This window comes from Bos indicus x Bos taurus, chromosome 20, assembly GCF_003369695.1.
Source record: "Bos indicus x Bos taurus breed Angus x Brahman F1 hybrid chromosome 20, Bos_hybrid_MaternalHap_v2.0, whole genome shotgun sequence".
In the NCBI taxonomy this organism is placed as follows: domain Eukaryota; kingdom Metazoa; phylum Chordata; class Mammalia; order Artiodactyla; family Bovidae; genus Bos; species Bos indicus x Bos taurus.
Window position 1 is genome coordinate 8550526 of NC_040095.1, and position 25878 is coordinate 8576403.

General features: G+C 38.7%; 1 protein-coding gene across 4 annotated transcripts in view; it reads right to left on the bottom strand.

The window, feature by feature from the left end:
- Nucleotides 1–18431: 18431 nt before the first annotated feature.
- The window catches only part of TNPO1 (transportin 1), a 93905-nt gene continuing 86458 nt past the window's right edge, over nucleotides 18432–25878 (bottom strand). For 2 of the 4 annotated variants that reach the window (XM_027520341.1, XM_027520340.1), the window contains 2 exons: nucleotides 25192–25334; nucleotides 18432–24089 (listed from right to left, as the gene is read on the bottom strand). In XM_027520341.1, the coding sequence (XP_027376142.1) occupies nucleotides 25227–25334 (108 nt within the window). In that variant the 3' untranslated portion in view covers nucleotides 18432–24089; nucleotides 25192–25226. The remainder of the gene's footprint in view (nucleotides 24090–25191; nucleotides 25335–25878) is intronic. The other 2 variants (XM_027520338.1, XM_027520339.1) reach the window with 2 other exon arrangements.

Genomic DNA, 25878 nt, shown 5'->3' on the forward strand with positions numbered 1-25878 from the left:
GATGAACACTGATTTCCCAGTAGCAACAATATAAGGCTCAAGAGAGGGAAATAATATCGTCCATGTGCTGAGTGAAAATAAAGGTCAACCTAGAATTATCTACCCAGCCAAAATGCTCTCAAGAAAGGAAACAAAAATTAGGAAAAATTTTAAGATAAGTGAAAATATATTTTACTTTAATTCTAAAGTCTATACTCATATAAAGCAGAAATAGATGTTTTTCTGGAACTCTCTTGCTTTTTCGATGGTCCAGCAGATGTTGGCAATTTGATCTCTGGTTCCTCGGCCTTTTCTAAAACCAGCTTGAGCATCTGGAAGTTCACAGTTCACATATTGCTGAAGCCTGGCTTGGAGAATTTTGAGCATTACTTTACTAGCGTGTGAGATGAGTGCAATTGTGCGGTAGTTTGAGCATTCTTTGGCATTACCTTTCTTTGGGATTGGAATGAAAACTGACTTTTTCCAGTCCTGTGGCCACTGCTGAGTTTTCCAAATTTGCTGGCATATTGAGTGCAGCACTTTCACAGCATCATCTTTCAGGATTTGAAATGGCTCAACTGGGATTCCATCACCTCCACTAGCTTTGTTTATAGTGATGCTTCCTAAGGCCCACCTGACTTTACATTCCAGGATGTCTGGCTCTAGGTAAGTGTGAGTGATCACACCTTTGTGATTATCTGGATCGTGAAGATCTTTTCTGTATAGTTCTTCTGTGTATTCTTGCCACCTCTTCTTAATATGTTCTGCTTCTGTTAGGTCCATACCATTTCTGTCCTTTATTGAGCCCATCTTTGCATGGAATGTTCCCTTGGTATCTCTAATTTTCTTGAAGAGATCTCTAGTCTTTCCCATTCTATTATTTTCCTCTATTTCTTTGCATTTATCGCTGAGGAAGGCTTTCTTATCTCTCCTTGCTATTCTTTAGAACTCTGCATTCAAATGGGTATATCTTTCCTTCTTTGCTTTTCACTTCTCTTCTTTTCACAGCTATTTGTAAGGCCTCCTCAGAGAGCCATTTTGCTTTTTTGCATTTCTTTTTCTTGCAGATCATCTTGCTCCCTGTCTCCTGTACAATGTCATGAACCTCTGTCCATAGTTCTTCAGGCACTCTGTCTATCAGATATAGTCCCTTAAATCTATTTCTCACTTCCAGTGTGCAGTCATAAGGGATTTGATTTATGTCATACCTGAATGGTCTAGTGGTTTTCCCCACTTTCTTCAATTTAAGTCTGAATTTGGCAATAAGGAGTTCATGATCTGAGCCACAGTCCACTCCTGGTGTTGTTTTTGCTGACTGTATAGAGTTCTCCATCTTTGGCTGCAAAGGATATACAGGTCAGGAAGCAACATTTAGAACTGGACATGGAAAAACAGACTGGTTCCAAATAGGAAAAGGACTACGTCAAGGCTGTATATTGTCACCCTGCTTATTTAACTTATATGCAGAGTACATCATGAGAAACGCTGGGCTGGAAGAAGCACAAGCTGGAATCGAGATTGCCGGGAGAAATATCAATAACCTCAGATATGCAGATGATACCACCCTTATGGCAGAAAGTGAAGAAGAACTAGAGAGCCTCTTAATGAAAGTGAAAGAGGAGAGTGAAAAAGTTGGTTTAAAGCTCAACATTCAGAAAACTAAGATCATGGCATCTGTTCCCATCACTTCATGGCAAATAGATGGGGAAACAGTGGAAACAGTGGCTGACTTTATTTTTCTGGGCTCCAAAATCACTGCGGATGGTAATTACAGCCATGAAATTAAAAGACGCTTGCTCCTTGGAAGGGAAGTTATGACCAACCTAGGAAATGGCAACCCACTCCAGTACTCTTGCCTAGAAAATTCCATGGATGGAGGAGCCTGGTGGGCTACAGTCCATGGGGTCACAAAGAGTTGGACACGACTGAGCGACTCCATGACTTCACGAGACAGCATATTAAAAAGCAGAGACATTACTTGGCCAACAAAGGTCCGTCTAGTCAAGGCTATGGTTTTTCCAGTGGTCATGTAGATGTGAGAGTTGGACTATAAAGAAAGCTGAGCCCCAAAGAATTGATGGTTTTGAACTGTGGTGTTGGAGAAGACTCTTGAGAGTCCCTTGGACTGCAAGGAGATCCAAACAGTCCATCTTAAAGGAGATCAGTCCTGGGTGTTCATTGGAAGGACTGATGTTGAAGCTGAAATTCCAATCCTTTGGCCACCTGATGCGGAGAGCTGACTCATTTGAAGGCAGAGGGATGAGATGGTTGGATGGCATGTCCAGCACAATGGACATGGGTTTGGATGGGCTCTGGGAGTTGGTGATGGACAGGGAGGCCTGGCATGCCGCGGTTCATGGGGTTAAAAAGAGTCAGACATGACTGAGCAACTGAACTGAATTGATACTCATATAATGACTTTAGACAAAAATGTGACATACAAATTGAAATGATAAAGGAAGATTACAAAAGGATAATATATGGACAAATCTAAAAAAAGTCAAATATATAAAATAAATATAATGTATACTTCATGGAGAAAAAAGAAGAGAACTAAAATATTATTCAATAATGGCACCTAAGTGGGAGAGGGTAGTAATCAGAGTTAAAGCATTCTAGGGTCTAGGGAATGTTCCAAACGAAGGGAAAGGATACTGATTAACTTAAATATCATTGAATGACATTAGGTTATGTGGGTAAAATAGGTGAAGTTACCATAAAATACTAAAATGAAAGGATTGTTGTTACTGTTTAGTTGCTAAGTTATGTCTGACTCTTTCTGATCCCATGGACTGTAGGCCTCCAGGTTCCTCCATCCATGGGATTTCCCAGGCAAGAATACTAGAGTGGGTTGCCATTTCCTTCTCCATTTCCTTCTCCAGAAAGATCCAGGGGATCTTTCTGACCCAGGGATTGAACCCACATCTCCTTCATTGGCAGGCAGATTCTTTACCACCGAGCCACTTGGAAAGCCAAAATTGAAGGATATAACTTTCAGATTAATAGAGAAAAATGGATTAAAGAAAGAAGAAAAAGTTCCAAAACAAAAAAGAGGTCAAGGAAAAAGCAAAGAAAGAGAACACTGTGGGACAGATAGAAAGTAGATGAACCCATATATAACTCTTTTGAGTCACACTGGATTTTAAAGACAAATTCCACTAGGGGGACTTCCCTGTGGTCTAGTGGTTTAGAATCTGCCTTCCAAGGCAGGGGACACAAGGTCAGTCCCTGTCCTGGGAACTAAGATCCCACACGCTTCAGGGGCAACTAAACCCACACACGGCAATGAAGAACCCGAGTGCCACGACTAAGACCCAGCACAGCAAAAAATTTAAAAAGTTAAAAAACAAAAGGAAACCCAATTATACTTTCCAACTGTAATTTTTACATGACACATGTAAAAATAAGGAAAGCCAGAAAAAAATGATGGAAAATACATATCAGGCAATACAAACCAAAAGAAAGTTATTGTTATTAATATATTTATTTCAAATTACTTAATAATTTATTGCAACGATAAAAATTCAATTCCCCTGAGATGCAGTCACCACTCATACTTTATATATCTAACAACTTATCTTCAAAGTATATAAATCAAATTTTGACAGAGCTACAAAGGGAAATAGGAAAATTCACAGTCCATAATGAGAGATTTTAGTATACTTCTCTCAGAAATTTGTAGATCAAGTAGTAGGCTCCGTGGATCCATGAACTTACCTGGAGTTACTTTCCAACCCTCTGAGTTGGATTAAACATACTTGAGAGGAGTTAAAGAAGATCCAGTTGGCTTCCCAAGTGGCACAGCGGTAGAGAATCCACCTGCAACGCAGGAGACACAAGAGTCTCTGGTTCCGTCCCTGGGTTGGGAAGATCCCCCGGAGAAGGAAATGGCAACCCATTCCAGTATTCTTGCGTGGAAAATTCCATGGACAGAGGAACCTGGCAGGCTACAGTCCATAGGGTCACAAAGAGCTGGCCATGGCTGAGCACACACACGCAACAGAACAACACAAAGAAGACCCAGTCGATTGTCTGAATGCCCAGATTATTGCTTCCTGCTCTACTTTGCAACAGTTCTACCCCCTGATGATTATCAGGGCCAATCACCCCTACCAGTAAATAAGTCCCTTTTTAACCTGCGGGGTTACTGGCATAAAAAGCCTAACATGATTCGGTAGCCATAGCAGCTTTTAAGTTTAGTGAGATTCCTCCTGTGGACCCTTTAGAAGCATCTCCCTCTGGGAAACAAGGTCTCTCAATCGTAGTCAAGAGCCTGAGACTGTGGGAGCAGGAAGCACAGTTCCCAAGTGTGTCCCTGGGCGTGACAGTGTGTGGGGCTGCCTCTATGGGTTCTGCTGGGGCACCCATTTTGGCAAATGCTGAATGGGGCATTGCCCATCAGCCAAGGGCAACGGTCAGGAGAAGAAGGTGCCTGTGGGTTTTCTCAGCCTATCTTTCATCAGCTGGGGCTTCACTGACTGGCTTTGCAAAGAGCATCTTGGCGGGCACCAACAGAGTCTGCTATATCCACCTACTGCTCAGGAGAGCTTTAGGAAAGAAGGTTTAATTCACCTCACCCGCTTAAGTACTGCAACATGCTGAGGGGCTGGCCGGCTAAGAGTAAGAGAACATGGAATGAACAGCGGAGGAAGGATGTTACACATATCAACTAGTGCTCTAACTAGTTGAAGAAGAAGAAAAAAGGACGATAGCAGCCACCCCTGGTCTCTTACTTCACCTCTTATTATCATATTGTGCATAGTTACAAATTTTCCTTCCCTTCATTCCCTTTCTGCTGCTAATTAATACAAATCAGTTGTAGATAATTTAAAATTTTAGTTCCTAAGATAGTGGGTTGACCAAAAAGTTTGTTTGGGTTTTTCTATACAATCTTATTGGCCAAGCCAATATGAGCTATCAAAAGTTCACATGATAGCAGAAAGTTTTAAAAAATACGTTTGGAAATTCAATTAGGTGTTTTGTTTGCTCTAATTCTTTAAGCCCATCTCTGAAGCAAATAAATGCTTGCTGAGGTTCTAAAGCCTATGGGTGGGGAAGGTTAGGAGGTGAGGAAGAGAGAAGAAAAGGAATGGCAAGCCACTCCAGTATTCTTACCTGGGAAATCCCAGACTGGCAGGCTATAGTCTATGGGGTAGCAAAGAGTCAGACACCACTGAGCAGCTAAACCAAAATATTTAATATTACCAAATTTTCATCTGACACATAAAGTCAAAATTTATTAAAATGCATTGATTCATATTGATATAAAAGAATAAATAATGGGAAAGAAAAACCTCTTCCTTAGAATGTCAACTAAAATGTAGAAAAATAGAATAATAAGAATGAAAAATCAATATAATAATAATTGACTCAGGCAAGAATAATCAATAAATGCTAAAACTAGTGGGTGAAAGTTTAATGAGAAACAGGATTTGCATAATCTCAAAGTATAAGCCCACAATATACTTTTAATTGTCAAGGGGAAAATAGTAACTTTAGATTTGAGAAATGTGGTAGACAGGACCGTAAGAGGTCAAGGTTGACATCTTTCATAACAGTACAGATTAGCATAATATGTCTCTTAACATCACAGTGCTTCTGCCCAAAATTCATATTTCTGAATCTAACAGAAAGAAAATAATATGAACCTAAATGGAGGGACATGACATGAAAAATTTGGTTTATCATCTTCAAAAATGTCAATGTTATGAAAGACAGTGGCTGGGGGGAGTCTTACCAGGTTGAAAAAGCTAAAGCAATGCCACCTGAATATGATGAATAATAAGGGAATGTTCTTTTGTTATTAGTGATGTTATCAGGATAAACTAGTAAAATTTGAATAATGCAAAGTACATCCAAATTTTGATCATTTTTCTGCGGTCATATAAGAGAATATTTTAGGACAACACACTAAAGAGGCATCTTCAGCTTATACTCAAATAGTGTAGGGGGGAAAAAAGAGCATTGGTTATCTATTTCTTTGAACGAATTACCCTGAAACTTAGAGACTTGAAAAAACAATAATATTTACCCATTAATGCTTATCCAAGTGAATACCCTATGTTCACACAAAACTCAGTATGTGAAGATGTACAGTAGCTTTAGTCATAATTTCCAGAAATTGGAGATAACCAAGATGCTCTTCAACAAATGAAGGGATAAATATACTGCAGCGTCCCCATAAAGTGGAATACTACTCAGTGAGAATGAACAAGCCATTGATCTGTGCAATATGAACAAATCTTAAAAGCGTTTTGCTAAGTGAAAGAGGTCAGACGCGAAAGGTTAAATGCAGTATGATTCCATTCCTATGATACTATTGAAAAGGCAAAGCTGTAGGGATGGAAAACAGATCAGTGGCTGCCAGAGCTTGGAAGAAGGGAAAGTGGCTGACTACAATGCAGCCTCATGGGGAAATTTGTTAGGGTGATGGAACCCTTCTGTATGGTTTCAGGACAGTGGAGAAATGATTCCTTACATTTGTCAGAATCCATAGAGCTTTCACAGTATGCAGATTTAAAAAACAAACTAGGATGCTGGGGGAGATGAGAATCAAAGTCTGAAATGCAGTTGAGACAAGTGACTCTAATTGTATCATGAGTATGACACAACCTCGCTGAAGGGGTCGCAGAAAAAGGAGCTGACCTAGGTAACTTTGGAAATGATTTTATGACTGAATACTACATGTCAACACTGGACTCTACTAAGCTGTTTCTCTCAGTGGTACAGGCTAGTAATTCCAAAACTACTGTCATGTTTACTAGGATTGAACAAATAAGTAAAGATGTTGAAGATAACTGGAGCCAGGCTTATTACTGTCAGAGAAAGAAGTTATAATAAAGCAAAGCAAGAGTAGGAGGCAGGACTAGACTGGATTCGCGTTGGAGACACTATCAGGATATTCTGACATTACTTTGACGTCAAATTATCATGATGATATCTCCAGTTCCATGATCTTTATATACTGATGTAGAAGTAAACGGGGCTTCCCAGGTGGCTCGTGGTAAAGAATCCACCTGCCAGACAGGAGATGTGGGTTTTATCCCTGTGTTGGGAATATCCCCTGGAGAAGGAAATGACAACCACTTCAGTATTCTTGCCTAGAGAATCCCATGGCCAGATGAGCCTGGCAGGCTATAGTCCATGGGGTCGCAAAAGAGCTGGACATGACTTAGCGACTAAACAACAACATAGTAATAAATGCAGATATGTGGTGATAGATGGGTTGGTATACATACATTTTCTTGCTCTGTCCACTGAGAAGACGTAGCAACAGTGATACATCAGCAGCAGTTAGCATAACCAGCACCCAGATGTTAGTTTTTAAATGCCATTCTCTAGAAAAAGGAACCAAGACTCCTTAGAAAAATAGCTGATTTTAGGGCTGGGGCAGGAAATACATAGGATGAGTCTGGAGCATCACTTATTGCCAGAGAGTAAAAGCTAAAAATTAGAATGAAAAAGAATGGGGACATGTTAAAATTACACAGAACCTAAAAGGGAAAGTGAAAGTGAAGTCGCTCAGTCGTGTCCGACTCTTAGCGACTGCATGGACTGCAGCCTACTAGGCTCCTCCATCCATGGGATTTTCCAGGAAGAGTACTGGAATGGGGTGCCATTGCCTAAAAGGGAAGGAAACCCAAAAAAGAGGGGATATGTATACGCATGCTGCTGCTGCTGCTGCTGCTAAGTTGCTTCAGTCGTGTCTGACTCTGTGTGACCCCATAGACGGCAGCCCACCAGGCTCCCCTGTCCCTGAAATTCTCCAGGTAAGAACCTGGAGTGGGTTGCCATTTCCTTCTCCAATGCATGAAAGTGAGAAGTGAAAGTGAAGTTGCTCAGTCATGTCCGACTCTTAGCGATCCCATGGACTGCAGCCCATCAGGCTCTTCTGTCCATATTTATATATATTCACTTTGTTGTATAGCAGAAGCCAGAACAATGTTGTACAGCAACTATACTCCAATAAACTTTTTTTAAAATGTTTTTTTACTCCAATGAAAAATTTTTTAAAAAGTACCCAGAAACCAACCTACAAGTGTTCCCAATGGTCAAAGCGGAAAGAATTTGAGCAACAAAGTAGAAAAAGTATTAGACTATTATCCAAAGAATAAAAAAAGTCCATGAGTTTGTACTGATGTAAATAATTAGATATATACATACATACCTTAAGGAAAAGGGTCACATCGTCTTTAGAGAGGAATTCCAAATAACACATGTAGGTACGTTCCCTTCTGGAGGTGAGGTTTAATTCCTTTCCTCTTAAGTGTGGGCTAGACTCAATGCCTCACTTCCAAAGAGTGGAGTCTGGAAAGAGGAAAATAGTAATTTGACTACAGAGAAGCTGGCTGATATCACCCTACCAGAGTGATCAAAGTTAACATCATTAGTGATAAGTCATATTGATATCAAGTACCTGCTGATATGATGCAGTGAGAAGGATGCTTTGTCTTTGTAGAAGTCTTAAAAAAAAACCATTCACAACTCCAGTTCAGTAATGAGGAAACATCGGACAATTCAAAATTGAGAAGCATCAACCTCCTTTTCACTAGATTCACAAATGAGATCAAATGGTTGCTGTGGAAGATTAGGGAAAATAAACAAAGTAAAGTCACATTGTTTTCTCACGATATGATGATCTAACCGGAACAGCCATTCCCATGGAGAAGCCAGCGCTGACCCAGCGCAGAAGCCTGGCGCAGCAAAAGGCCTGCGAGGTAGATGTTAATGTTTTCGTTGGGTGCGCAGGGGCACTTTGGGTGCTCCTGTCTTTATTGATCTTCTGCAGTCTGGGATCATGAGAATCATTCTTTTGATTGTGGAAACTACAGGACTTAACCCAATTAGATGATCAGGTAAGGACTGGCGGCGCCTCATTCCCTCATGAGCCTTGAGTGACGGGCTGGCTGCCCCTCTTTTGTTCCCCACCTCTGCTCTATAGGCCAGGTTAGGAGAGAGGGGATGCTCTGCCCGCTGACAGTGAGTACACATGACTCCTGTCCCTGGGACTCTCTGCTGTGGCATAACAAACCCTACAGTGTGTTAGGAACAAGTGACCACAAAAAGAAAACATGTGAAACGTCATGTATGAAAGGAGATGCCAGTCCAGGTTCAATGCACGATGCTGGATGCTTGGGGCTGGTGCACTGGGACGACCCAGAGGGATGGTGTGGGGAGGGAGGAGGGAGGAGGGTTCAGGATGGGGAACACATGTATACTAATTAAATAATTTTCTATTAAAGAAAAGAAAAAAAAAGATAAATGGTAACAGACCTTGGGACAATAAGCTTCTGAATCAGTCTTGGGACTATCTCTTTGTTAGTGACAGGGTCCCTAAAAATGAATGGCAGTAGAATGTTTTTGTTAAAAGCGTGGGCTCTGGAGCCAGAGGGACAAGTTCAAGTGTTTGAGTTTAAATCCTGGTTCCACTATGTATAATGTCAGTATTCTTCTCTGTAAACAGGAATTGCAAATCAGCTGACTTCATAGACTGTCAAAAAAATGAAATAAGTTAATATACATAAAGCACTTAAACATTGTCTTCATTCACTCAAATATTATCGAGCACCTAGCTTTTGTTTCAGGAACTGCTCAGGGCACTGAAGTCATTTGAGCAAACAAAATACACCCGCAGAAGCCCCTGCTGTCCTGTGAAGCTTCAGTCAGTTCAGTGCAGTCGCTCAGTCGTGTCCGACTCTTTGCGACCCCATGAATCGCAGCACGCCAGGCCTCCCTGTCCATCACCAACTCCCGAAGTTCACTCAGACTCACGTCCATCGACTCAGTGATGCCATCCAGCCATCTCATCCTGTCGTCCCCTTCTCCTCCTGCCCCCAATCCCTCCCAGCATCAGGGTCTTTTCCAATGAATCAACTCTTCACATGACGTGCCCAAAGTAACTATTTAGTCCTTGATGTCATCAGGGAACTTCAGGTTCCAAAGAATTCTCTAGGCCCTTTCTAACTCAAAGATCCCTAAACAAGCTGCAAGTCATCACTAGGGAATCTGTGAAAAATGCACAACCTGAGGCCTTGTCGGAACCTACTCAATCAGGGTCTTCATTTTAAAAGACTGTCAGGTGGTATGTGGGCACTTTCAAGTTTAAGATGCCTTTCTTAGACTGCAGTCTCTGTACTTGGACTTAGGAAAACATTTCTTAAAGATTTTTTTTTATACAAAAGGAAGAATGGCCTTAACAGTTTTCAAGATTATTTTCATGTAAAAATGTCATGTTAATGGAGGTGAGCTTAAGGGCTGGAAATCTTATTTATACACACGTTTTCAGTTCTTGGAAAATATTGTACTAATAGGTGAGTGTGTGGGTGCCCAGTTGTGTCCCTGGAATTTTCCAGGCAAGAATACTGGAGTGGATTTTCATTTCCTACTCCAGTGGATCTTCCCCACCCAGGGATCGAACCCGGGTCTCTTACTTCTGCTGCATTGGCAGGTGGGCTCAGTTGGTAAAGAATCCGCCTGCAATGCAGGAGACTTCCTGCAGCACGGGAAACCAGATTAGATCCCTGAGTTGGCACCAAACCTGGAGAAGGAGATGGCAATCCACTCCAGTATTCTTGCCTGGGAAATTCCAGGGACAGAGAAGCCTGGTGGTCTACAGTCCATGGGGTTGCAGAGTCAGACAGGACTGAACAACAGAACCACACCTGGGAAGCCAGGTTAATATAGGTCAACGGCTCCACCTAGTGGTACATGTATGAATTTATACATTGTTGGGTATTGTTTTTTTGAGTATGCTATCTAGGTTGGTCATAACTTTCCTTCCAAGGAGTAAGCGTCTTAATTTCATGGCTGCAATCACCATCTGAAGTGATTTTGGAGCCCCCCAAAATAAAGTCTGACATTGTTTCCACTGTTTCCCCATCTATTTCCCATGAAGTGATGGGACCAGATGCCATGATCTTAGTTTTCTGAATGTTGAGCTTTAAGCCAACTTTTTCACTCTCCTCTTTCACTTTCATCAAGAGGCTTTTTAGTTCCTCTTCATTTTCTGCCATAAGGGTGGTGTCATCTGAGGTTATTGATATTTCTCCCGGCAATCTTGATTCCAGCTTGTGCTTCTTCCAGCCCAGCGTTTCTCATGATGTACTCATGATGTACTCCAGTACTTTGGCCACCTCACGAGAAAAGTTGACTCATTGGAAAAGACTCTGATGCTGGGAGTAATTGGGGGCGGGAGAGAAGGGGACGACAGAGGATGAGATGGCTGGATGGCATCACCGACTCGATGGATGTGAGTTTGAGTGAACTCCAGGAGTTGGTGATGGACGTGCTGCGATTCATGGGGTCGCAAAGAGTCGGACACGACTGAGCGACTGAACTGGATATTGTTTAAGGGCAATGGCAACCCACTCCAGTACTTTTGCCTGGAAAATCCCATGGATGGAGGAGCCTGGTGGGCTGCAGTCCATGGGGTTGCTAGAAGTCGGACATGACTGAGCGACTTCACTTTCACTTTTCACTTTCATGCATTGGAGAAGGAAATGGTAACCCACTCCAGTGTTCTTGCCTGGAGAATCCCAAGGACGGGGGAGCCTGGTGGGCTGCCATCTCTGGGGTTGCACAGAGTCGGACACGACTGAAGCGGCTTAGCAGCAAAAGGATTTCAGGGAATCGAATTAAGAAGCTTAAAGAAAATGTGCATGCCTACAGTTGAAAAAAATGATGAGGCTTAACAAAACAGCAATGCTTGTAAAATCCTAGCAGACATGGAAGAAAAACCTGTGTGCGTGCTAAGTCGCTTCAGTTGTGTTCAACTCTTTGCAGCCCTACAGACTGTAACCTGCCAGGCTCCTCTGTCCATGGGATTCTCCAGGCAAGAATACTGCAGTGGGTAGCCATGCCCTCCTCCAGGGGATCTTCCCACCCAGAGATCAAACTTGAGTCTCTTATTCTCCTGCACTGGCAGGCGGGTTCTTTACCACTAGCTCAACCTAAGTATCAATTCCTTCCTTTCTGCCTATAAAGAGAGGGCCTTTGGGGAATTCCCTGGCTGTCCAAGGGGTTAGGACTTTGCACTTTCACTGCTAAGGGCCCAGTTTCAGTCCTTGATCAGGGAACTAAGATTCTGCAAGCCATACAGTGTGGCCAAGGAAAAAAAGAGTGCGTCTTTGAACACAAGTTAAATATTTCAAAGTCTAAGTTGTGATAAGGAAATACGTGTTAATCAGACATCTTATATAAACTTTTCTGTTTGAGAAAATGTAATGCCAAAGTGAAAATATAAAAACAAAGTATGTAGAGAAGTTTATCAATAAAGATTCCAGAAGGTAAATCTAGATATGTATAGACTTGGCCTTGTAGGAAGCATTGGATATCTTAGACATTTAACAACAAAAGCTCTCATGGAGATTTAGTCCCTAAGTATGTTGGACTGAAATGAACTTAAGCTAACACATCTATACCCTTACCATAAACTTGTCTGATTTTATTATAAAAGATGAATTTGAGGGAGTATGTGTGGTACTAGGTAAGTCTTCTCTGGTACTATATAAAGTTATGTATTAAATATACATGAGTATACATTCATGCACCATTTAAAGAATAAAATGTACCCACCGCCCAAAATCCTCATGATTGCCACCCTCAGCTCTTTTTCCAAGATGTAGTGTTCTTTATTTACACACTTAATTGCATCTCTATGCAGTTTTGCCTGTTTCTGAATTTTATATTAATATAAATGGTTTTCTATAGGTATTTTACTGAAACTGGCTTCTTTTGATCAGAACTCTTTTAAGAATTCATCCATCCTGTGGGACATTTGGATTGCTCCTGTTTATTCTGTTATTACAATGCCAGTACAGAGTCTTGTGTGTTTTCTGGCACACACATGAAGTTGTTTCAAGGTATACAGCTGGTATTATAATGGCTTAGTCAAAATATACAAGTGCTCAACTTTACTGAGTAATGGCCAATTAGTTTCCAAAATAGTTATACTAAATCAGTGTTGTAAAAGTTCCTGTTCCTCTATCATGCATCATTATTAACAATTAGTATTTTCAATTTTTGTGAATTTAGTGGCTATTAAAGGATATGTAGTATCTTCATTAGTTTATGAGCTATCATATCGGTTAAGTATTTAGGGGATCATTTGTAGGTCAAAGAATGTATTTATAATTTTGATGCTTTTAAATTGTCCTTCATATTATACTGATTTACATTCCTGCTAGCAGAGTACATCATGCAAAATGCTGGGCTGGATGAAGCACAAGCTGGAATTAAGATTGTTGGGAGAAATATCAATAACCCCAGATATGCAGATGACACCACCCTCATGGCAGAAAATGAAGAACTAGAGAGGCTTTTGTTGAAAGTGAAAGAGAAGAGTGAAAAAGTTGGCTTAAAACTCAATATTCAGAAAACTAAGTTTATGGCATCTGGTCCCATCACTTCACAGCAAATAGATGGGGAAAGAATGGAAACAGTGACAGACTTTACTTTTTAGGGCTCCAAAATCACTGCAGATGGTGACTGCATTCATGAAATTAAAAGACACTTGCTCCTTGGAAGAAAAGCTATGGCCAACCTAGATAGCCAACAAAGGTCCGTCTAGTCAAAGCTATGGTTTTTCCAGTAGTCATGTATGGATGTGAGAGTTGGACTCTAAAGAAATCTGAGTACTGAAGAATTGATGCTTCTGAACTGTGGTGTTGGAGAAGACTCTTGAGAGTCCCTTGGACTGCAAGGAGATCCAACCAGTCCATCCTATGGGAAATCAGTCCTGAATATTCACTGGAAGGACTGATGCTGAAGCTGAAGCTCCAATAATTTGGCCACCTGATGCGAAGAGCTGACTCATTAGGAAAGACTCTGATGCTGGGAAAGATCAAAGGCAGGAGAAGGGGATGACAGAGGATAAGATGTTTGGATGACATCACCGACTCAATGGGCAGGAGTTTGAGCAAGCTCTGGGAGTTGGTGATGGACAGGGAGGCCTGGTGTGCTGCAGTCCATGGGGTCACAGAGTCGGACACGACTGAGCGACTGAACTGAGCAATGTATGAATTCCTGTTACCATGTTCCCTAGGTGTGTTGTGAAGCCTTTTCTGACTCTAGTCAATGAGAAAGCAATCTAAGGTTAAATTTTCTGTGAACTCAATATTCTTGGCATATTTTCTATTGTTTTCTGACTTGTAGGAACTCTTTATAATTTAAGAAAATTAATCATTTTCTGTAAAAGGAGCTGCATTTGGTGGCTTCCCTGGGGTGGCTCAGAGGTAAAGAATCCACCTGCCAGTGCAGGAGACATGGGTTTGATCCCTGGGTCAGGAAGAGCCCCTGGAGAAGGAAATGGCAACCCACTTCAGTATCCCTGCCTGGGAAATCCCACGGACAGAGAGGCTGGAGGGCTACAGTCCATGGGGTCGCAGAGTCAGACACAAGAGACTAAAGAACAAGAATTTTTAGTATGAGGTTGAAGTAGGAATCTAACTTTTTTTTTTTTTTTAACAAATGCCTACCCGGTTTTCCAGCACTTGTCAAATAACCCTTCCCCCCCCCCCCCCCCCCCCCCCACTTAAGCGCCATATCTGAGTTTCATGTGAAGCATTTAGGTATTTCTGGTCTTCGTTCTTTTAAGCTGCCTATACATGAATCAGTTTCATTCCTGTAGCCATAATTAAAACAAACACACACACCTGTTTGGGACTGTCCCATCCTCATTACCTGTTTTTTTACAATTTTTCTGGCTTCTCTGACTTTTTCATTTAAATTCTAAAATAACCTTGTCTAGTAACAAACAAAAACTGTTGTTAGTCTTTGGGGATGTTTTAACTTTCAAATTTAAACACTGCATGCTGGTAGTCATTTAGGGGAGTTATCTATCAACTCTTGCCTGTTCACGCTTCAAAAGCTTCCACATTTCTTAAATGATCCAGTTTTTAGAAAACAACAAAGCTACTTCACATGGTCTTGAGGAAAAAGGAAGCCTATGGTCTTCTGGAGGGAGGGAAAACAGCCCTCATTCTGATTCTTCTACAGCCATAAAAAAAATCTGCCAAAACAAATGCCCTCCATGTTGCTAAATACAAATTGTCTTGTTCTATACATCAGAACATCAGGCTTCTCTTGTTTTCTTTACTGAAGCCTTCAGACTTCATTGTTGGGAGTTTCATGTTCAGTGCTCCCATCTTCCCTTTTTCCTGTTCTCAGATGATGTTAATTCAACCTCATGGTTTAAAGCACATTTACACACTTTCAATTTTCTGTCTATAGCCACATTATCTCCCCTGAACTCCACCTACCTACTCCACTTCTCTTTATAGATGGCTCAAACCAAATGTTAAGATATTCCATATTTCAGTTCACATTTCATCCCTCTAGCTGCTCAGGTCAACCCCAAAACCGTAAGAGCCATCCTTGGTTTCTTTTCTCAAACCCATTTCTAGGATGATTGCAAATCATGAATCCTTAGCCTGAAATCTTAGTCACTCAGCCGTGTTTGACTCTTTGTGACCCTATGGACTATAGCCTTCTAGGCTCCTCTGTCCATGGAATTCTCAAAGCAAGAATACTAGAGTGGGTTGCCATTTCCTTCTCCAGGGGATCTTCCCGACCCCAGCATCAAACCTGGGTCTCCTGCATTGCAGGCAGATTCTTTGCCATCTGAGCCACCACCAAAGCTCATCCTTACCCTACAATGCTCCTTTAATTTTACTCAAGGGCAAAACCAACACACCAAACATTTTACTGTCTCATGACATTTGTCCTTACTGTTACTTTTGTTAGGGGAAACACTTGACTGAAACTGCCCACCCTGACCAGGCACCATAGTAACCATTTGCATACGTTATTTTACAACAGGAGGTCCTGGTAAGGAACATGGAACTAATAAGCCACCACTAACCGAAGAATTCAGAAAAGGTCAAAAGGAGATGTCACGTTCTTACCAACGTCCCAGAATCCTTCTCGGCTGGGCAATGCACATGCCACTAGTTAGGACCCTGAGTCAGTGTGATTGGCCAGGCAAATCTGGAAACTAATCTCACCACCATAAAACTTGAGACTGTGAGCCACATGGCAGAGCAGTCCTCCTGGGTTCCCTTACCTGCTGCTCTCTGCCCAAGTACCCCTTCCCAATAAAGTCTCTTAGTCATCACATGTGTCTCCAAGGACAATTCATTTCTGAATGTTAGATGTCTAAAAGCCCCCTTTTGGGCCCTGAAAGGGGTCCCACATCCTTCAAACCTCAGAGTTGCCCCCAGACAGCTATAGTTTTACTCCAAGTTTTTGCTGAAATGACCCCCTTCAGACTTTCCTCTGTTCACTTACCTCATTGAAAACATCTCCACCATCACTTTCCATTTCATTGGTACCTGCCACCAGGTAACACTGACTCATTTGAAAAGACCCTGATGCTGGGAAAGATTGAAGGCAGGAGAAGGGGACGACAGATGAGATGTTTGGACAGCATCACCGACTTGATGGACAGGAGTTTGAGTAAGTTCCGGAAGTTGGTGATAGACAGGGAGGCCTGGCATGCTGCAGGTCACAGTTGGACACGACTGAGCGACTGAACAGTTACTTATCCACCTTGCTGTAACAGAATGTAAGCTCTGTAAGACTGCCTGTTAACATAAGGCTCAGATATTTAAGTATGTAATGTGAAAATGACCTTATATGTAAGATTTCCTAAAAACAAAATTATAAAATCATGCTATTTAAATCAGAATTTACAGCACAGATGGTAACACTCACTGAAGTTGCTGAGTGTGAAAACTAGTACAAGTTTCTATGAAAGAGACCTCCTGTGACATGTAATTCCAGAAAAATTGCTGCAGATGTGGGCATTTAAGTATAGGGGCATTCATCTATCTCCAGGAGTGAAAAATGAGAAATAACTTCTGAAATGTCCAACAATAAGAAGGTTGTGTAAATTATTTATAGAAGATGATATAGCTACCATGCATATTAACAGGCAAGTTTTATTATTCATATGTGCACACAAAGATCAAGTCATTGTTATCACTGGGGGGCAGTTGTATGAAATTCATTTAAAACTGTTCAGTTTTTCTTAAAACTGTTTAATGAAGTTCATCAAAAGGTCACATAAACTTGAAAAGGAATACTTAGTATAAAATTTCAATTGTCAGAACAAAATGGCTGTAATATGCATAGAAATGAATTACACTAATAACTGACACAAAATCTCAAAGGTTCTTAGTATAACAATTTTCTGGGATTACTTTTCCCAATGATTTAGAAATTGGGTTGAATTTCTAAACTGTGATTTGTAAATTGTGTTGAACACTGGAGATCTACGAGGATGATTCAACAGGTTCTTCTACATCAGGTGAGCACAAGACTCTGAGGTTAAGGACAAGACGGCAGCTTCCGCGTTCACCAGAGCAGTAAGGGAGTCCAACCTCAGAGCTGTGAGGGCCACCTGCTACTTTTCGAATCATTCCTCAAGAACCACATGTAATGCAAATAACCAGAGTTAGGGTGGTAACTCATTGAAAGGTAACAAACACCCATCTGTAACAGTAAGTATAAAGTGAAAACATCTTAAAAGTTGTACTTTAGTTTCATTACAATGTTAAAGATTTACAAAAGATTTTTAGATTCAGGCACATTTTAAGACCTTAGCAGCAAATCAGAATGATGAAAAACTTAAGGATGAGGCTGGTTTTATCTTCTTCCACAACCTAAGTCCTGGAATCTTTCTTGATGTTTTAGAACAGCGTGATAGCCAGATGTCATTCCCTCCCACTCTTCTCCAACACAAGTAAGGTATCTCAATGTTTCCATGCACAGGTAACAAAAGGGAAAAAAAAAAAAAAAAAAAATGGGACTTGGGAGTCCCATTTCTCTTAAATTTTCTAGGTTGCACTAATCTAACCTCAGGCACTTTGCTTGCTCTAAAAAAAAAAAAAAAAAACCACTTGACAGTTATGTACACATTTCCTTTTAAATAATTATATTTTAAATTAATAACATGCAACTGTAATAACAAGTCACAACCTTAAGAGGAAACTACTGCTTTTGTAAATATTAATTTCCAAAATTACAAGTCTTTTATCTTTTCTGGAGGATGACCAGAAAGCCTAAATAGGCCACACATTCACACACATTCATGCAATCTATCCTTTTCAATGTTTTATTCACGACTTCACTTAGTTTAATTTCTTTTTTTTGTAGAGCATCATCTTTTCTTCCTCCCCCACTGGAAGCTGAACCTAGAATCAACTCTGTAGAAATACATCAATAACAGAAGTTAAATGTAGGGAAAATAGGTTTTTTTTTTAACTACACTATACAACTAATACTCAATTTTAAAAAATACATGGTGTCAAACAAGAGTGTACTGAAGTGTAAGCTAAAAAACAGGCCCCTCAAAACAAAAACCAAGGAACACAAGACCTATCTGGACCCAAAATGGGGGGAGGAGTGGGGGAAGAAAGCTTGTTTCCTGTCATTAAAAATCAGAGTGAAACATCTATAGTTAAACAACTTTATTAACATAGTCAAGCAGTGATTAACATTCACATCTATTATGTCACATCATACAAATGTAAATACAAAATTACTACAGTACAATATATATTCTCTGCATGATCCAAAATATTTGGTGGCCCCAAAAAACTCTCTTTAAAATTCAGCAGCTTATCAAAAATTAAAACCGTATTCTATTTAAAATGAAGATCTGTTAGCACAGAGTTTGACTTCAAGAAATATCAATTTAGTACAGTTTGAGAAGTTGCAGGAGGATATGTTTGAAGGACACATTCTAACATAGTGTGGCAGGTACAAGAAACATCAGATTTAAAGCTTTTAAGCGTAACTCATACAACCTAAGTTGTCAGCAGAAAGATCCAGTTATTTATAACTAAAGCTATAACTACTAAATTATTGCACCCAATATTAACATGAATATTAAGTGTAAAACTTTTATAATATGAAGTCATTAACCACGTTTAAACATCTTCTCACAGATGATAATCTATTAAGCAAAATTACTTATACAGTATTGTCTTATTATTATCTCCATAAAACTCATCCAATCTTAATTTGGTTATATATCCACAGAGGAACAATGAGGCAATATGGGGAAAGAACAGCAGGACCCCTTTATGAGGCTGGTATTGGGAAGGAAATCAACACTGCCTTATAGGCTAACCATATCATAGTAAGCTTTTAGAAGATAACTGGACTTGCAAAATAGCTAATTGTGAAACATACCAAGCCATCTTTAAGGGGATTCTACGGTAGATGAACAAAAATAGTAATAAAAGGGAAAAATCCTATCTTCTTAGTTAGTGATATAATGCTTGGCAAATAGATTTGGTTTGATTTTAAAATGTACAAGAGGTGAAAAAAACAATCACCACTTTAACTTCCCTCAAAATCATGCACACACTAAAAAAAAATAAAAACAATACATTCTGGGATACAAATCACAATAAACATGTGTATCTTAAAATTAATAAGCATAATAATTAGGCATAAAGATAAAGAATCCCTCATATATAATACTAATGGGGGAAGATCTATGTAAGACTGAAAAAATTAGTCACAAGTCACCTGCAAAGTGTACAAGTGAGAAAATTTTAAATAAAACAATTTTTAAGAGACATTAGAAACATCTCTAATACAGTATGACTAAGTACTAATATAATGCATTTGCATGGTATTACTAGATAATATTGTTAAACAGTTCTTTATTGATCTGACTTTTATTCTAGATTATTTTAGGCCCTTAACCTGAAGACCATAGTTTGCATCAAGATTTCAATGCCTACATTGCAGTAACAGTACTAGTAGTGACAGTTAAGTGTTTTCCCCCTTGTATTATTTGCAAAAATAATTCAATAAGCAAAGCTGTGTGTAGTTTAAAGGGCTACTAAAGAAAGGATTTAAATTGCAGTTATGCATGATACACTCTTCTCTTGGGAAGAATGTTTTTGCACCGTTATCTGTTAATACATTCAATATGAATAATATAGATGAACTATATGGAGCAAACAAACCTACTTTTTTCTTTATGGCAAAGGATTTAAGTTAAATTTAGACTAAAAGATTTAAGACATAATTAGTTTAGTTCTGGCATTTCAGCTATATGCAGGGTAATTTAATACACGACAGAAAATTTTCCACTCTACTATCTTAAAAAGAGTTTGGAGAAAAGGAGAACCAGACTGAATTCCCTTTCAAGGTAAGCCTGCATGCCAAAGGGCTCGCCAGTAAGGACTTATACCGCCATGGTCTGCTAGACTAAGAATTACAAAATCAGACTAAATGGAAAGATTCTTCATGAAATACACTAAAAAAACAAAACCAAAGAATGTTAAGTATGATGACCCTTTATAAGCATATGTCACCAAAGAAAGAAGGATACAAGAGTATTCACCTGAGATAAAACTTGTATCTGAATATTTTATAACTGAGTAGACAAAGCATTTCAATAGAGGAAAGTCAGTTGAGATTATTTTAAAATATACATCTGATCCTATTTTACAATATATGCAATTTAAGCAATTCAGATCAATGAAAAAGTCTTAACAAAAAAAATCACAGTGTTTATCAATATGTTAATTACAAAATGTATGCTACTTATTTTGTTTTTAAGATGTAATGGCTTGGTTAAGTGTTTTAAAATCTATTCTTCTGAAATCTAACTTGCGTCACAAAATCAAGTAGCAATAATGTAAAGCATCAGAACTGGCTCTTAAAGATTATTTACATGTTGATTATTTGGAAAATAACCAACCAAAAAATATAAAAAAGTGTGATTTTTTTTTTTTACACAGTATGAAGTTATTAAAGAGATTAGACAATACAAAAAGCAAAGTTCTTTCCTGAATAAATGAATATCTGTGGCACTAAGTTCACTTACTAATGGACTGTAACATGGAACTGGCAAACATGCATTTAAACTATATTAAATACACTTTCTGTTTCCAACTTAGGTTGATCAGCAGCTTTTGTTCTGTTAGAATCCTTCAAAGAGAGAAGCTCAAACAGGAAAAAGAAGGCATATAAAACAGTAAACACTGACCTCCTGAGGTTCCTACAACATAAAAATATTCAAGTAGAAAATCTACATCACTTAGCAGCGGCTATTTCTGTAGTTGAGCACACTAACAGCACTTTAGTGTGTAAGGAGCAGATGAAGTAAGCCGTGCTTTAAGCATGCCAAGAGGCAGAAACACTGGAATGTAACAAAGACAAACTCACAATTTCATAGACATTCAGTCAACATTCAAAACTATTAAGACTACACCACAAGAATTAAGTTGCTTTATATATATATATATATCCCATGATGTATTAAGTTTTATCAGAATAAATGCTAAATCAGAGCTTACCTCAAAAGATAACTTAAACTTAAATGGCTTCTGCAAATTCCTATGTTATACTATGTATCTGAAATACAATTAGGAAGAAACTATAACCTCAAGGGGGGGGGGAACCCCAAAACCCAACCCCATCTCAGGTTGCAGTCTATTTATTTATATGTTGTATTTTTAAATTAAATTTCCTTTTAATTTAAAAACACATGGACTACAAAAAAGGGGCACGGCTTGTTACATATATAATTAGAAATTAATTTTTCTACTCAATTAGGTAACAGTAATGCTTTTCAGTCAATACAGAATTGTCAATCACAGATCCAGATAACTTTATTGAAGACTGTATGTTTTAAAAGAGTTCTTGAGAATTTTGTCTTTTCTCTCAATTTAAAATCTTCACTATTTATTCCAGAATATTAAAATATCTCCCATATTAAAAAGTTTTGGAGAACTACAGATCACTAGAAGTTGAGGATAAAACAGCTACCCTAATCAGCTTTTTAAACACTAACTAGGAAGCACATTTTGAGCTCCCAATGAGGCAATGGTACTAGAAAGCAAAATGCTACATACCCTTTGGATCCAACTTACGATTAAAAACAACTGGACACTAAAAATATGATTTAATTTCAGGCTCTACAGACTGAAATTTGCAAAGCCAAAGTAGAGAAAGGAAGGTGAAAGAACATGTTAAAAAAAATACATACACACACACACACAACAAAACCCTTTCTGCATGCTACCATGCATTTGAATTTTTTTGAAACAGTATTTATAAATTCACACGCATACAGCTCAAACTTCAGTGCAATGGCTGTATCATTCAACACCTCTAGAGGAATAGAACCATGCAAAGAGGAGCAACTGCTTACAAAAATGGTTATTCAGTATTTATTCTGCAATGCAAAGGTGACAAACTAAAATATAAAAAGGCTGTTATGGCTTAACATTTCTGTTGCAGATTAAATATGCAGCATTGAAAAATGGAAAGGTGTGGCTTCATCTCTGACCAGCAGAGTTAAAAAGAAAAATCTCTCCATTTTCCTTCATCATCATGGGATACACTGTTCAGGCAATCCAAATTAATAAAGACTTGCACTTCCATATGGACACAAGATCAAGTGTACCAGTTAGGTTTTCACATTCACAGTATATAAGAAAATACACATGGAAGGAAAAGTAAAGGGTTAACTTAACAAGGATTTATTCACAGGAATACATGTAAGTAGAGAAAAACAACAGAAAAGCTAAACAAATGAAATGAAGAGGATCCAAACCCACTTTCACTCTGTAGCTTTTTACTTGCACCCCGTGTGCATGTGTCTAGGGCACTGAGGGCCACCAACATGCGCCAATACAGTGTAGGAACCCTGCATTACACCCATTAACTTAAACATATCTTTAAGATCATGCTTTGAACAAAAAAAGAAAGCTTAGAAGGCAATATGTTGAGTGGGAATAAACATTGAAATATAGCAATCATGTCTTCAACTTCTACAATTGTCTTTATGTGCCAACTAACATTTATGCAGCCTCTTACAGATCTTTTACCATGTAATTTAAGTTTTAGAGAAGTTTTGATAAAATCACTAGTAGTATATAACCATGCAGAAAGCACACCACACTGACAGCACAGAGGCAAAGATTTTGCACAGGTATATCAGCTTTCCACATTGTGCAGGTTACACGCGATACAATACCAATCTTATTCCTAACAGATCCTAAGAAGATTATTTCAAGGCCTAGCTGTAAACTACAGTACTTTATATCTATATTCTTAATAAAAATAAAATTCACAAATCTTAAAAAGGAATTTTAAATGCAGGGCTATATTGAATCGGTAAACTGCAACACAAACTGGCGCAACAGAGGTAACTGAATACCAATCTCACTCTATGTGATGCAAGCATGCTACTTTCCCACTAATTTAAAGTACTTTCAATCACTATGAGCCAGAACGCATGCCTGAACCTTAAACTGCACTTTAAAAAGAACAATATCTTGGCCTAGAAATTAAATCTAATGATGTACAACCATCAAATTATATCCACTACGTTAATGTCTTAATGAAAAATCAAGATGTCAATCTTTAGTTCGATATGTCCAGCCCCATTTATTCCTCCCTCCCTGCCCACCCCACAAAGGTAAAAGGAGTGACTCATTTGGCATTTCACAGGGTGCTTCATTGTTTAAATTTGTTTTGTTTTATTTCCAACTTTTTGGGGTACCTTAAACTGTAACTTCCAAGAACCTGCTTCTACTATGGGTAGGCAAGCTGATTTTAACTCTATTAGCTTTCATTTGTGTAGTTCTTTATCAGCATGCAAAAAACAAGGCCCCATCATGTGGGAAATTTTATAAAACCTTTTAAATTAAAAAAACAAAAACAAAACCAAAACCCTTTACTGTTTCTAATCCCCATTCTTAGGTTTCCTTTATTGTGCGCTATAGGATTTTTCTTCTTTCTTATCCCTATGCATCATTTATATGGTTCTTGTTTTGGTACAATTCCCCATAATATTCCAGAATGTACTGTTTTGTGAGTAGATAGGTTTGTTTTTTTTTTTGCTTCTTCACATCCAGTGCAGAGTTGTAATTGGAGATAGATTTCCACCCACAAAGGCTCCAGATGTTAAAACGTTTCCCAACATCGACTTAATACAGTGACGGCAACACCTCCCTCCCGCCCCTCCCAGTAGGGTTGGGATTGTACTGTATTCCCTACTGGTTTACCCTTCCCCCCTGTAAAGGGTAACATTTTCCCTGGGTGCAGAGGCTCCCTCATAGTCTCCAAGACTGAAGGACCTGTAAGAAAACAAAACAATTTTATACTTCAACAAAATTGTTTCTTTTGTAAGCCCAGTGGAACATAAAATTAATCAAGTAACAATACAATCACATGAAAAACTGGACAACTGCCCAAGATCACGCTGGTCAGTGAAGCCATGTTGCCTCCTTCTCCTACGGCTCTCAGCTGTCTCTTGCATCAGATACAGAAAGTGATGTCAGGCAAAGAGACGTGTGCAGCACTTTAAACAGATGAAATATGGCTTGTAGGATGACATGAGTCTACTTCTTTATCCCTATTTGTACAATGGATCTCAATGGCAGCTGTTTTTTCTTGAATTAAAACATTATCACCCATATTTCTAATATTTATAAAAGAGCCAACTTAGTGTGTCAGGCAATATACTAACTCCTGGCACCACATATAGCACAGTATTTAATCCTTAAAATAACTTAATGAGGGAACAAAGGCTAAAATACCAGAATTTTAAAATTCTGGTATTTTAAATTTAAAATTAAAATTTAAATTTAAAATTTAAAATTCTGGTATTTAAAATTAAAATTGTTAGTTTGACTTATGTCAGAAAAACTGAAAGAACAAGAGTCCAGGTAGACTTACCTCTTTACCACCCCAAATCAAAAACTAATCTTTCAACAAACAAACAAACAAACAAAAAACAACAGTGCTGGGCACAAGGTAGGGACTCAATAAAATATTAAGAATAAATATTGAATAATTATTTTTACTGAGACTACATTGAGTTCTAGTTCTACTTGGGTTTTCCCTAAAGTTCACAACACAGAAAGCTCTTAATATATAAAAGACTATATTTTAAAAAATTAAGAAAAGAACAGGTTGAAATTTAACTAGCGTACCAACTTGGATTTCCTTCCAAGAGGATTCAAAGTGGAACCATGCATTTTATCTTGCTTTGCTGGTTCATAAATAAATAAATAAATCTGTAGACTTCACATAAGTCAATTTTAAGTCAAATGTAAGACTCTTCTACTCAACCTCTGTGGAAAACAAACAGCTTTTATTCTATTCACAGTAGTTCTAGATTGAAGTCCTAACTTAAGTTTTTCCATCCTGAAAAATTCCAAATTTCTTACAACTTACCCCTAATTTTGGGACTGCAGCTTAAGTATATGAGATTAAACACCATAAAAAGCTGCAAGACGCTCTTTTAAGGGAAGCGGAAACTGGTCAGAGAAACGCCTCCAATTTTCATCTCCAACTTGATTTTTAAATCCATGAAGGATCTGCAAAAAGTAAATAATCATTAAATAATCAATAACAAAAGAGGAACTCGTATCTGCATAGCTTCTGAAATCAAACACTATTGATTATTCTAAAATTTTACTCATTTTAAAGTATTCTCAAACTTTGTTGAAATCTGTATCATTCCATGTCTTGCCCAAAAGCACCTCATAGGATAGATATACTGCACACTTTGCTTTGAGGTTAGAATTCAGTTAAGAGTCCTAGTAAAAGAAGTACTCTAAGCAACTCTGCCAAAATAGTAATGAAAAGCAAGCATAAAGGTATAGAATCCACCCAAGGGAAATTAAAATTTTTATGCCATATTTTCAAATTGAAAATATACAAAGCTTTGGGTTCATTGTTGCAACTATATAGTTCACTATTGAGGGGTGACTAGAATTAATCCAAGGGGGCATTACTGAAAGACAGGTTTAGTCCTTGCTTTGACTACTAAGACTGACTTTGTTCAGCAGATCATATTATACTTCAGTCTTAGTCAGTCATTTTTGAAAATACATCCTATTTTGCATGGGCCTCCCTGGT